At 36.4% G+C, this 15,561-nt stretch overlaps 1 protein-coding gene across 1 annotated transcript in view; it reads left to right on the top strand.

The window, feature by feature from the left end:
- Positions 1–15,561, top strand: part of Reck (Reversion-inducing-cysteine-rich protein with kazal motifs) — a 675,928-nt gene that overhangs the window by 635,763 nt on the left and 24,604 nt on the right. The window contains exons 5-6 of the mRNA XM_069849335.1: positions 3,940–4,103; positions 14,244–14,439. Coding sequence (XP_069705436.1) covers positions 3,940–4,103; positions 14,244–14,439 — 360 coding nt within the window. The remainder of the gene's footprint in view (positions 1–3,939; positions 4,104–14,243; positions 14,440–15,561) is intronic.

Raw genomic sequence — 15,561 nt, forward strand, 5'->3', positions numbered from 1 at the left:
TTGCTGACACAGATTTTCCTCCGTATCTTTGTAAGCCTGCCCACTTATCCATAGTCTTGTCGTGTTCTGAGACAAAATATTATCTCCAATAGCTACAACGCCTCTATGTAATGGACAAGCGCTTCAAAATACGATCGCTGCGTAATTGAATGTGATGTTTTCATCTTCCGTAGTAGCGTGGACTGTAGGAGGATGGGAAGGTTGGTTTTTCCACTCGACCGAGACAATGGGTCATTTCTCTTCCTTCGGATTGCTCTGTAGGGTATAGGCAACCAGCTGTGCAATTTATTAAGCCCTTTGATTGTGAGCAGCAGGGTTCGGCCTCCCCGCAGACTGTGATTTTCTTGATAGTGGCGACCGAGGGTGACATTTTGTGTCCGTATAAAATATACCCGGAGCTTCCACATACATTACCTTGCATACTTGCTGCATCCCCTTCAGAAAGGGAAGGTATGCGGCCGTATCCTCGGATTATGCGCTGCTTCCTTTGTTCGGTGATCTCACTCTTGGATATTTTTTATCAGTACGACAGTGTTTGTCGAAGGGCTTAACAGATCGCATAACAGAGTATAAATCACAGGGGTACAGATTTTTACTAATGGCAGCCATGGGATTTGAAGCCAAAATCCGCTTAAGGAGACCAACGCAGAGGCCGTAAACACCACAACTGTACCACTATTCTCCCCTCCTCAACCACCTTAAGGGGTTAGGTATAGCTTAAAGCAGTAAAATTTTGGAAATATTCAACTTTCCTCCCTCCATTACTGTATTTTGTACAATAACTAAAATTAGTATGCGTAAAACACTGTCCTTCTGCTATATGAGAAAAATATTTTTACGATTTAAAAAAATTATTTATTTATTTATATTTTTTTTTCCAAAATTCAATTCATGTGCACTGATGAAGCGTTTCCCATATAACTCAAAAACTATCCAACATTCTGTGATGAAATTTTTTATGTGTATTTATGCATGTCATATCTATACTAATAATAAATCTATAGCCAAAATTTTTCTGGTAATTTTCGATTTTTCAAAAATAATTGGTGTTACCATGTATAATTAACTATCCTGAAACCGAAAATCGCTTTTTTGAAATTTTTGTTTGTATGTCTGTCTGTCTGTATGTTTGTTACCTTTTCACGGCTGAACGGATTTCGATGAAAATTGGAATATAAATTAAGTTCGTTGTAACTTAGATTATAGGCTATATGACATTCAAAATACTTTATTTGAAAGGGGGGGTTATAAGGGGGCCTGAATTAAATAAATCGAAATATCTCGCTTATTATTGATTTTTGAGAAAAATGTTACATAACAAACGTTTCTTTAAAAATCATTTACTATAATTTTTATTCTTTGAAAAATTTTGATAGGACTGATATTTAATGAGAGAAATGAGTTTTAAAATTAATATAACTGCCATCTAAGGCCGTGTAATGAAATAAAAAACAAATGACTTCGTCTATAAGGGGCCTTGGACAACAACAATCGAAAGCTATGAAAGATAGCCTACAGAGAATGTTTCTGTGTTTGTATGAAGTAATATCAGAAGCTAAATTAACCGATTTGTATAATTAATTATTAATTACCATTGGACAGTGTAGTTTCTCTAGATGGACATAATACTAGGCCTATAATGTTATTACATTAACTTCTGAGTGAATTGAGGACAGGTAAGATTAAAATAGCTTCTTATGCACAGAAAACTTGATAGGCTATTGTGTACATTCGTTTTCTGTATTTCCTAAAATGATTTTTATAACCAAATGAGTGGTCTCTGGGTCAATTTTTTTAATACAATTTAAATTAAGTAACATAATAAACGATTTATCCTTCTATCAAACACGAATGTTCCTGGATCAAATGTCCTATTTTAATTATGTAATTACTTTATATTTATTTCTAACGGGTGCAGCGGAGCGCACGGGTACGGCTAGTATACAATATGATGCAAGATCACTTCTCTACCTTTGATAGATTGTCTGATAAAAAAAATTAATTAAAAAAGGTATATACCTTCGACAGACGGCCCGTTTCGACGTGATGTTACGTCTTCATCAGTGTCTTTTGAACTACTGGTGACAACAACAAACACGCAGAGAAACTAATGCACTGGCATCGATATGTAGATGACATAATAGTCTTATATAATGGAAACAAAAGAAAAATAGATAACCTACATCAACAACTCAACAAAATACATCCCAAATTAAAGTATACAATAGAAACAGAACATAACCAAGCTATAAACTTCTAAGACATCACCATAACCAAAACAAATAACAGACACGAATTAAAAATATATAGGAAACCCACCACAACTACAACACACATACACAATTCATCTAACCATCCCATACAACATAAATATGCAGCTTTCCGTACAATGACACACAGATTAATTAATATACCAATGAACAGTGACAACTACACTGAAAAACTAAACACAATAAAATATATAGCACAAGACAATGGATATAACCCTAACATGATAGACACACTAATAAAAAGGCAAAACAAAAACAGAACAAACCAACACAAACACCGCGTGAGAATAAATACATAACATTAACATATCACAATACCAATACTTACGAAATTGCAACTTCATTCAGAAAACTAAAATACAAGATAGCATACAAAACAAATAACACAACATAGAAATATCTAAATAATCACATCAAACATTCAAATAAACTGGAGTTTACAAACTAAAATGCAATAGTTGCACACATTTTTACATAGGACAGACAGGAAGAACCTTTCAAACAAGATATAATGAACATATTAAAGCTATAACCAAACCCTACATCACACCAAATTATGCAGACCACATTATCAACAATAATCATGACTACAATAATATAGAAACAGATATGGAAATTTTACACATCACACCAAAAAGTTCACAGTTAAACATCTTAGGACAATACGAAATATATAAACATACAATAACATACCCACAACATATACTTAATACACAATTACAGTTCAATACCCACACATTATTCGATGTCATGATACGTCATAACACACAAACAACCAGCCCCCACCATAAGAACAACACACCCCCACCCCTACAACCGACAAATGCACATCGCAGAATTCAAGATCACCAGTAGTTCAAGAGACACTGATGAAGACGTGATATCACGTCGAAACGGGCCGTCTGTCGAAGGTATAGCTTTTTTTTTTTTTTTTTAATTTTAACACTTTTTGACGTGTGACGAAAGCAATTTTATGTTTTTAACAAACAAAGTGTTAACGTGAACTTTAATCAATGAAAAAATTAATTCATTTAAAAATATGGTCAAGTATTAGTATTGTGTTCGAACAAAAAATAAAAAAAAGATGTTTATTACGGAATGTATTTGAAAGAACATGATATTGTAAACATGAGTTTCAGCAATAAAATGAAAGAGAGAGCACATGAAAAACTTAACAAGTTTATGAGTTATGAGGGAAACGCTTCATCACTGCGCAGTGAACTGCCATCATTTTGAATTTTGAAAGAAAAAAATATATATAAGTAATTTTTTTAAATCCTAAAATTATCGTCCGTCATAGTGATTGTTGCTAAATTACAGTGGTGAAAGATTCTAGATGACTCGTAGCTCTGTATAAGAGGTAAAAGGGTAGAAGTGAGATGAAAAATAGACGTATGGAACTGTCAGAAGTCTGTTCTTTCCTTACGATTAGTGCACTACTTTGTATTAATACCTTGTATTAATTTTCTGCAAGGCTCGGGGTCGTGTCAACCGTGAATCCTAGTGCCATATCAAACAAAGCGTGATTATCTAAAAAAAATTTCGTTTGTCTTTTCAATTCCAAGTGCAAACAGATTTTGTGGACTTGACTCTCTCTTTAGATATTCAGTAGCACATGGTAACTCTGTGTTAAGTGTGAATTACAATTTCCGATTGTTCTGTGTTACAGAGATCAGTAAAGGTGAGAGCTGGTCAGGGCGTGCCTGTTGCCCTCTGCCACAGTCCGAAAGATGCCAGCACGCATGCGTGACAGCGGCCACCAGACAGGACTTGGCACAGAGTTGTCGACAGAGTGACGAACTGGCGTTCTTCACGTGTCTCGACCGACAAGAGGTGAGTGACAGTCATGTAATTGCGTCATATATATTTATTATTATTGTTATCCAAATTTTACCTTTGGTATATTAGGGTTGTAGTTTGTTACATGTGAAATACATTATGTAGAGATAATACACAATTTTAAAGAAGTAGTAGTAGGCATGAGTCATAGTTACAATATAAATACTTACTTACTTACAAATGGCTTTTAAGGAACCCGAAGGTTCATTGCCGCCCTCACATAAGCCCGCCATCGGTCCCTATCCTGTGCAAGATTAATCCAGTCCCTATCATCATATCCCACCTCCCTCAAATCCATTTTAATATTATCCTCCCATCTACGTCTCGGCCTCCCAAAAGGTCTTTTTCCCTCCGGTCTCCCAACTAACACTCTATATGCATTCCTGGATTCGCCCATACGTGCTACATGCCCTGCCCATCGCAAACGTCTGGATTTAATGTTCCTGATTATGTCAGGTGAAGAATACAATGCGTGCAGTTCTGCGTTGTGTAACTTTCTCCATTCTCCTGTAACTTCATCCCTCTTAGCTCCTAATATTTTCCTAAGCACCTTATTCTCAAACACCCTTAACCTATGTTCCTCTCTCAAAGTGAGAGTCCAAGTTTCACAACCATACAGAACAACCGGTAATATAACTGTTTCATAAATTCTAACTTTCAGATTTTTTGACAGCAGAAGGTGATAAAAGCACAGTTGGTTTTGTCCCCCTTCTTACTAATTAATAGACAGTAAACAATACTAAATAAGTTATGCAATAATTACATTCAGTTAAAACAAAATTAAATAAAATTGGAAATTATAATCGAAGGTGTAGAGAGATTGCAAGAATATTACATGAATTTGCGATTTTATACATGATTTTAAGCAATAGTAAAGAGATAATGCACATATATATTTTGGTGATAAAAAACATGTGGAAAGTGTTATACTGGAAACATTTTTGAACACAATCGATTCTTACTTACTTAGGAAGGAACCCGGAGGGTCATTGCCGTCCTCACATAAGCCCCCATCGGTCCCTATCTTGAGCAAGATTAATCCAGTCTTTATCATCATATCCCACCTCCCTCAAATCCATTTTAATATTATCCTCCCCAAAGGTCTTATTCTCTCTGGTCTTTTTCCCTCCGGGCTCCCAACGAAAACACTACAGTAGAACCTCTATTATCCGTGATAATGAAGGAGATGGACTGAACGATTAATCGAAAAACTCGGATAATCCGTACCATAAAACATTTTCATAAATTAAGCATATAATACTTGGTTTCATAATTTGAAATTCCTACCATACTGCAACTATTGGTGTCTTCATACTACACAGTATACAATGTTGGTTATAACGAAAACAGTGAAATGCAATAATACGTACTACTTTGTTTTATTCTATTAAATTGCGCATATTTCTAATGCCAATCTTGTATTCTGATGCGCTATGAGCCACAGTTTTTCCTTTCCCAAACAGCTCAACATGTTTTCTTTGGACATTTTGCACAGAATGACTAAATGATGCATACCTGGTGGTGCCCTTCCGTCAATTCCTTTAAGTTTCAGTTTTGCCATAGGTTTGCAGTTGTGCGAAAGTTCTTGGGGTCATTTCTTTCAAAGCTGATAGTGACTATTTTACAAGTTGTGATAAAACCTCCTTCCAAAAGTGTTTCTACTGCCGGTAACGGTATCATTCCTATTACATACTGTGTAACGGTAAAGGCTGGTAATAACCTTCCATAGAAAAAATGCGTGTTAACATATTGTACAGTACTTAGTATTTTTCTGCAGCAAAAAATAGCGAGAGAGAGAGAGAGAGAGAGAGAGAGAGTCGGATAATCCACCAATCGGTTAATAGGGTGACGGATAATCGAGGTTCTACTGTATATGCATTTCTGGATTCGCCTATGTGTGCTACATGCCCTGCCCATCAAAAACATCTGGATTTAATGTTCCTAATTAATAATAGCAGTAGCAGCAGCATGCCTGGCAGAGTTAAGGCCATAAGGTCTTCTCTTCCATTCAACCAGGTTTGAATAATGTACATGAAATAGGTAATTATGTAATAGAATATAAAACAACACAAAATAAGATAGTTTAGAGATTACATAAAATATAATAAAAAATAGCAAATATTCAAGTTCAGTTATATAATATAAGGAGAATATAAAATAAAATAGAAAATTACATATAATCAAAATCAGTTACCTAGTATAAGGGGAATATATACAATTTCTAAGGCAAACTGCTTGAGGTAAACTCGATTACAAGACATAAAAAGTTGAATAGCAAAAACGTATTATGTCAGGTGAAGAATGCAATGCGTGCAGTTCTGTGTTGTGTAACTTTCTCCATTCTCCTGTAACTTCATCCTTCTTAGTCCCAAATATTTCCCTAAGAACCTTATTCTCAAACACCTTAATCTCTGTTCCTCTCTCAAAGTGAGAGTCCAAGTTTCACAACCATACAGAACAATCAATTCTATCAATCGGAAATATCATTAACGTCACAATCTTAGAAACACATGGACATCTTGTTCTCTGGAGAACCATATTTTACCACGAAACAGGTAAAATCATAATAGTCAAATAAACACAACAATCTTGTTATTACTTGACCACAACTTCTTTAATTATAAATAAGTGCGCTCAAATTGACAATAACTTCGAACATATTATGATTTTTATATTTTATCTGCGTTGTCATTACGTATAACATAATTACCTCATTTTTTGCATTGTAGATCTGAGTAATTTCATAGCTAGACGGTCATAAAATTTGTAAGCGTACTGTTGGACCTGAATATATAGCCCAGTGTTGGTAGCCCAGTGTTGATAAGGCAATGGCTTACGAAGACTGCGGGCCCGAGTTCAAATCCCGGCGATGGCTGAGTTGTATTTGTGGTGGACAAAGCCAAGGTTATGAAGATTTTTCCCGGGATTCTTCTGCTTTTCTCTCGTCATTCTACAATCTCCACAATTCTGGTTTCATTATCATCACGGTTTCGAAAAAAAAATAGCATTTTCTATGTTGCGCTACGCCGAATCCACCATTCGTCACAATTGATGTTCCCCTCGTGATTTGTCCATATATTGGTAGATGGCAGTGGTGAAGAGTTCTAGATGACTCATGAGTTTTGTATAAAGAAGTACCGAAGCCCACAGAACCCCCATCCCTGACGGGGATATGACGATTCACATACAGATCTATGGAGCGGCAGATAACCTCGAGAGGTACATGGATTTGAAGGCTGTAGAAGAATGCTTAGTGCGGAGGATGGTGGGGCCGGCTTAGACGGGTAACACAATCGGAACGCAACTCATTCCATCTCGGGTGCACAGAAAGTTTCTTTGGGCTGCAGTGCATAGAAATACTGCATATCCCGTATGGCACCTCTATACCACTAGACTTGAATATCTAGAATGAATGTGACGAAAGTCTTTCTGGATTATTAGTTTATTTTGTTAGGAACTGAAGCTGCTAGACGCAAAGCTGTGAGTGTTAACGTCTGTAATATGTAAATCAAGACCAGGCGAAGCTTTCTTTACGATACCTGACGCTTTCACGGAGTTGTATGTAGTCATACGAGAACTGAACGTCGCTCATCAAAATGAAAGTCTAGACCGCTATTCTTATTAAACTGCGTATCTGCTTTCACTATGCTCCAAAAGACGTCAGTTCTCTTTCCTCTAGACGGATCCTATGTGAGAGGAAGGCTTTTAAGAAAAATGCCAGCTTCTTAGTATTTATACAGGATGATTCACTAGGATTTACCGTCTTTTACGGAGCTTATTTCTGAAGACATTTTGAGCAAAAAAATGTCATATAAACATAGGTTCTATTCTCAATATTTTCAAAGTTACACTAATTTAAAGTTGTTTGTAAAGTACATTTGTTCTTTAGTTTGAAGGTAAAATAAAAATAGAGAATGAACCATTTAGAAGTATCATCAGGTATTATGAAGCTAAAAATGTGCTATGAACTCCTTAATTGCTTCGTACAGACATCTTTTTCTATTTTTAACTAGAAAATTACATTATTCGTACGCACTTATCACAACAATTATTACAGACCACACCACTTCCACCGACTTAATTATTTGCAGTTCAATTTTGCATCCTAATTTACAGTCTTGGAGAGTTTACAACACATTTTAAAAAATGTCGCCGTCCGCTTGAGTAGCCTACACTTGGCCGCACGCTTGTGAATGGCACTCGTCGCTCTACGTAACTGCATACGGCTATCTTTGATTTCCGTAGCGCTCGCGCTGGCTGCTGACTGCACGCTGAACAAGATCACGCGTTCACAGCAATGCGTTCCAATAACGAAACGTAACTCTGTGAATATTGAGAATAGGACCCATGTTTATATCACATTTTTTGCTCAGAATGTCTTCAGTAATAAGCTCCGTAAAGGACAGTAAATCCTCATGAATCACCCTTATGTGACATTTAATTGATGGAAATATAAATTAAAATACAGTTTGAATAGACTGTGTACCAGCTTTCATTAAAATTTCAAACATTCCTGGATATTTTAAGATCTGCGTGAATTGGCTATGGCTGTCCGAGATATTATGACTCATGACAATATTTTTCCTCCGTAGGATGCAAAATGAAATAAAGAAATGATGGTAGTATCTATTTTCTTTCAAAAGCTATAAATATTTGTTATGTTTCAAATAGGCCTAATTGAAATATTATATAGCTTTATATGTTTGAGAAGATCTGGAAGTCCACCGCTGTGGAGTAACGGTTACCATGTCTGACCATGAAACGAGCTGGCCAGGGTTAAAATCCTGGTTGAGGTTTCCTTCGAAATTTTCCTCAACCTATTACGAGCAAATGCTCGACACTCAACCCTGGACTCATATCGCTGGTATTATCACCTTCATATCACTCGGGCGTTAGATAACCACAGCAGTTGATAAAGCGTCGTAAAATGAAGCTATTAAAAAGATGTGTAAATAAAAATATTCCGAGTATTGGTGTGATTGATAGTTTGTAGTGCAATTTATAAAGAAACTAAAACATTGAGGTTAAAAAAGACATTTTCAGTAGTAAGTTTTGCCACTGAAAAAGACTTGGACTCGAATGTGTCACTGGTAGAGCATTTTGTCTTACAAATCCGGTAACACCTATAGTAATCGAAAATCAAGCATATGGAAGATATTTATATGGTTCCAGACTTTTGATTCACCCTGTACTATTACTCTTATGAATTGACTTTATTTATACTCATGGTACGTGCTCTTCATAAAGTTGCGGTCATAACTAGAGTCATCACCTGCAAGGTACTTGTAAAAAAGATGCGATAGTGTCACAAGGTGTGGTAATTGCTTATTGTCCCGGCGGTTAAGAACTGTGTCATTAAGGAGCATAAGTGGCGTGACGGCATCGCTTCGCGTATTCTTGTCAGTGTTGAGTGACCAACAATATCACAGTCAGAATGACAGATCATTTGGTGACAGTGTGAGAAAAAAATGGTTGATATGGGTGTTTCTAGCGAACGTTGGTTATGTAATGTATATAATAATAATAGTTTTATTTTCCCTGGCAGAGTTAAGGCCATCAGGCCTTCTCTTCCACTCAACCAGGATCAAATCACATACAGAAAAATACATACCGGTATACAAATATTAACTTAAAAATAATAATAAACATAATTAAGTAAAAAAGAGAGATTGAATACATATACACAATCAGTATTAACTTTAAAATAACAATAATAAAAAAGTATATAATAAAAAAAGAGACTGAATACATAATCACAAACAGGAAAATACATTGTAGTATACAGTATTAACTTAAAAAAAAAAAAGAATTAATACATACGAATATAATCTCACAACTAAATGAACAGTACAATTAGTATGATCAGCACAGCACGTGTTACATTGAGACAATGACATTTACCTAGGTATAAGTGTTAATGAAAAAATAAAGTAATGACTGTGTAAAATAATAATAATAATAATAATAATAATAATAATAAATACAAATTATACTTAAAAAAACTAATTCTGTGCATTTAAAATGTTTCTAAACAACCTAATTTTAAACAACTGAGGACTAAGACTACCCCTGATTTACAGCGGCAGCGAATTCTATGAGCGGGCCATGGCTATTGAGAAAGAACTTGAGTACAGAGATGTCTGATGACGTGGTATTGATAGCAACAGATTGTGCTGTGAACGTGTATTACGATTATGATGTGAAGCTAGGAGAGTAAACCGAGAGGCAAGGTAGTTGGATGTGGAATCATGTATAATTCGATATAGCAGGCAAAGAGAATGTACTAAACGTCGATCTTGCAAGCGGAGCCAGGAGAATCGTAGAAAATATTCCGATATATGATCATGTCGGCGGATATTGAAAATAAATCGGACGCAGACATTATGTACACGTTGAAGTTTTTGAGCAAGTTCAGCACTTAGGTCGCTATATAAGACATCACAATGGTCAAAGTGAGGCATTACAAGGGTCTGTACTAGAATTTGAGTTTAGTAGGAAGGAAATTTTTCAGGCGTTTCAAAGAATGCATGATATATAACTGTTTCGAGATAAGTAATATAGCTAGTACTGTAGGCCTACACTTCGTCCAGCTTGAAGCACTAATAAAAGAAATGGTTATAACTAAAAATTTATACGACGAACAGAAATAAGCCTACTCCGGCGCTTTCACCGCTGTGAAATAACGGTTAGAATGCCTGATCGTGAAACGAGGGGGCCCTGGTTCAAATCCTGGTTGGGGCAAGTTACCTGGTTAAAGGTTTTCCGGGATTTTCCCTCGACCCATTAAAAGCAAATGCTCGGTGACTTTCGGCGCCGGGCTTTTTTAATAGTCAGTAAATTGTCAGTTACGAAATTCCCAACCTGTTTTCTTCTCTTGTCTTGGCTGAAACATATTTTGGGCCAAACTTCTTCGAAAGCTATAATTGCCATAATGTTACTAATTGTTTATAATATCAGTCTTCGATTTTTCTTCACGTCGCCAAAATTTCTTACGGCGTCCTACTTTGTCCATTATCCTAAAGCTTGTAGGAAACAAAATTTATCTGGCAAGAAAGATAAGAATCGCCCACTACCTGGCAACTTCTCTGCCACGCATGGTCTGCGGGTCAGTATACATGAATGGCAGGCGTCCTTAGGGTCCTTGAGGCCTGACCTTGCATGGAACGTGAGCATGTCACAACAGAACCATTCATTCTCCTCACAGATACAGCTGACGTTTCTTATGGTTACAACACCGCCGTGATCAGTTGCTGCTCTGCTATATTCTTGTTCGCGATATCTGAAGTAGGCATGAATATCACATGTAAATGGCAACAGAGTCTTTCGTAAAAGATTTATACATTCTCAAGACATTTCGTTATTTTTTACTTTGGTTTTGTACCGTCCTGTATTTACGAGTTGAAATCATAAAAAAATATAATATAACATTCACTCATTTATAGTGTTCTGCCCACTTTCACTGCAAACCCATCATTCTCTAGTCTTTTCTATTTTCTACCTTCATCTTTGTATCCGCATATGAGACATACATCTTAATGTCGTTTATCATCTGATTTCTTCTGCTCCGAACTCTTCTCCCGTTCACCATTCCTTCCAGTGCACCCTTCAGTAGCCAGTTTCTTTTCAACCAGTGACCCAGCCAATTCCTTTTCCTCTTTCTGATCGATTTCAGCATCATTCTTTCTTCATCCACTCTTCCGAATACAGTTTCGTTTCTTACTCTGTCTGTCCATTTCACACGTTCCTTCCTTCTCCATATCCACATTTCAAATGCTTCTATTCGCTTCTCTTCGCTTTATCGTAATGTCCATGTTTCTGCCCCATACAATGCTACACTCCACACAAAGCACTTCACTTCCTTAGTTCTTTCTCCAGAGGTCTGCAGAAGATGCTTCTTTTTCTATTAAAAGCTTCCTTTGTCATTGCTATTCTCCTTTTGACGTCTTGGCAGCACCTCATGTTACTGCTTATAGTACACCCCAAGTATTTGAAGCTGTCCAGTTGCTTTACTGCCTCATTTAGATTTCGCAAGTTTATCTTCTTTACTTTTCTTCCTATGACCATGGTCTTCGTCTTGTTGGCATTTATCTTCATTCCATACTACTCACAGCTGTCATTTAGCTCCAGTAGCATATCCCGTAGTATCATCTCCTCTTCTGCTAATAATGCCATATCATCAGGAAATCTTACACACTTTATTCTCCTTCCTCCTACTATTACTCCTCCCACGTTATAAAAGAATAATTCACTAATTCCATCACGATTAAAATGCACTTAAATAAAAAAATTCCAATTGGATACTGAATAAAACAAAAATAAAGTAGAAATAATATATAGCTTTTACTAACTTAAAATTATAGTTAAGTTGCAGTTTTATTTACTTCACTTTAAAGTCATTTCAAGACTGTCGACTGTTTGAAGAGATACAAGTCGTCCTATAGATGTTGCTTTGCCAATTATCCAATATGGTGTGTTCTATATATGCACACCAATATGGCGGATAGTACTGGGCCGCTATGGTAACTGTACTGAGGATAATGTTCTATTAAGAAAGTTACGGTTGAGCTATTAAGTGCACTTCAAATGATAAAATATTATTAATTAGTTTTGTTAACTCCATATAAATTACTCAGGCCTATAGTTTTCGTTTATATACGTTTGTATTATAATACACTGTGTCATGGTGGGGTTTCAAAGGATTATATTTTTTGAATGAATAGAGACACTACAGAAGGTGCTCTATGTAGTTACCACGCATTGTTATACATGCTTCAGCCCTTCTTCTCGGTGAATCACGAACTCTTGCGACCACACTTGCTGGTTGTCGGATTTGCTCACATGCATTCGATACACGCTCCTGTAACGTCGGTACGTTGCCGATGGGTGTGACATACACCAATATCTTTAAATGTCCCCATAGCCAGAAATCCAAAGGATTTAGGTCAGGTGATCGGGGAGGCCATGCTATTAGACCTCTTCAACCAATCCATCGCCCATTAAACCTCCGCACGAGGCGTAGAAAATGGAGTGGTGTCCCGCCGTGCATAAACAGAAAGACAGCCGAATACTGCACGTACTTACTAACAGAAGTAAAATGATAAGATTCCGTAGTATCCTGGACCTTTGTAAACTACTAAATTCTCTGTTTACTTCTGCTGAGGACAGGGTGCAAATTAACAGGAGGATGGAGGGGATTTCCCCCCTGTTGGAACGTTATCCCCCTCTCATAAATTCATATTAACATCCCTGCCAGGGATAACTTCTATCCCTCCTCACAAAATATAATTGTTTTAATACAAGTACATATACTTTATAAACTACAGTATAAAGTAAGCAAAGAAAATAATATTGTTGTATTATCATCACTGACAGCTGACAACAATCAAAAACTTAGGAATTACACATCTTATTTTAAGCCTGTTCATAGATATAATTATTATTATGATCAAGATGCAGGACAAGCAACTCAATGCAGCCAAGCGTTGAGCCGTATCGAATGAGGATAATAATAATTTTATGTATGGTATTCTCTATATAGAATTCTGTCCCCCCCTCATCAGAAATCTTAATTCACACCCTGGTTGAGGGATGCTATCCATTCTCAAAACATGGACTATTGTTTTGTGTTTTTAAACGAAAGACGATCATAAGCCACAATATAGCATGGCCCATATCTCAACAGATACATATTTGTTTTCGGACACATGTTTATAGGAACTTTTTTTCTAGTTTCGATCTGTGCTACCTCCTGTAAAAATATGCGATACTTTTTTAAACACCCTGTAGCCTATATCTTCATTAAATGTTCATGTATAAAATTCATCCTACATAGTTCCATTTTCCGTCTATTTATTGTAAATATAAACTTTAATTTAATGTATTCTAAATATTGACTAAAATACTCGTATTTTCCAGCTCTGCTTTGTATTTACATTTACCGCTTCCTGTTTATTTAACAAATTTAACAAATAAATTCGTTGTTTTTATAGAAAGCATTTCCGTAACTGAAATATCAGTATGTATTTTAAAAGTACATATTTTACTTTCATAAGTGATTATAATTTCTAGGTCTAGGTACAGATATGCAGTAGCGGGATTTGTTGAACATCCAAGACTTCAATGTGAATGTTTCAGACCGGCGAGGAGTGTTGTAGCAACGCGCGTACGACACAGTGCAATCAAGCATGCAGAGCCATCTTCAGGACTCAGCTGACACCCAGTCGCGAAGCCCGCAGCGCCGTGGTGGAGTCGTGCAGCGAGCAGAGCCCTAAAGTGCTTCAGTGCGTGAAGAATTTCACCAGAGTGACCCCGGCCACCAATCCACACAAATGTAAGTGATGTCAACATGTTCTTGATTCCTTTTGTTCAGTTATATAGCCAAGCTGTATCAACTGCGCTACCACCTAGCGTCGATAAATGAAATTAGTGATAGCAATATGGTATTTTGGCGAGATGAGTTACGAAGAATCGCCATGGGCTTATCCGACATTCACTTTACAGTTGGGGATAATCTTGGAAAAAAAAAGTGACTGGATTTGTAAAAATTCCTATGATAGTGTATAACGTCTATAGGAATTATATTAATGGAATTAAGATAAATAAAAACAATTTGCTGTAAGATTTAAGTGTGTGTCTAATAAACGGAATGAAATTAGCTATGGGTAACAGTCAGTCCTCTAATAATAATAATAATAATAATAATAATAATAATAATAATAATAATAGCATAAATACGCGTCAAAAATGACTTTCATACTCCATCGGCAAGTCTATCGTGCTATCAGAAAGGAGTGCGTTATATGGCAGTAAAAATTTTTAATAGCCTCCCTATCGATATAAAAAATGAAACTCAAAACATAAGATTATTTAGGGCCAAATTAAAGAAGTACCTAATTTCTCACGCCCTCTATTCTATAGGTGAATTCATGACATTCAGCAACGCTTCATGAAATTGATACTAAAACTTTGTGGTGTAAGAGACTATATTGTAAACCTCTTCTGTATATATTTCAACTAGACTGGGACTATAAATTAAGTTTTTTGACTTGTTCAATATTCTAGCTGTGAAGCAATGTATGAATACCATGGAATGTTAATAAATACAACAACAATAATAATAATAATAATAATAATAATAATAATAATGGTAAAGGTAAAGGTATCCCCATAACATGCCATGAAGGCACTTGGGGGGGGCATGGAGGTAGAGCCCCATGCTTTCATGACCTCGGCACTAGAATGAGGTGGTGTGGTCGGCACCACGCTCTGACCGCCTTTTACCCCCGGTTTACCCCCGGGAAAGACTCGGTACTCAATTTTATAGGAGGCTGAGTGAACCTCGGGGCCATTCTGAAAGTTTGGCAACGAGAAATAATCCTGTTACCACCTGGCATCGAACCCCGGACCTTACAGTCCGTAACCAGCTGCTCTACCAACTGAGATACCCGGCCGC

The sequence above is a fragment of the Periplaneta americana genome, chromosome 16 (assembly GCF_040183065.1).
Source record: "Periplaneta americana isolate PAMFEO1 chromosome 16, P.americana_PAMFEO1_priV1, whole genome shotgun sequence".
NCBI classification, from domain to species: Eukaryota; Metazoa; Arthropoda; class Insecta; order Blattodea; family Blattidae; genus Periplaneta; species Periplaneta americana.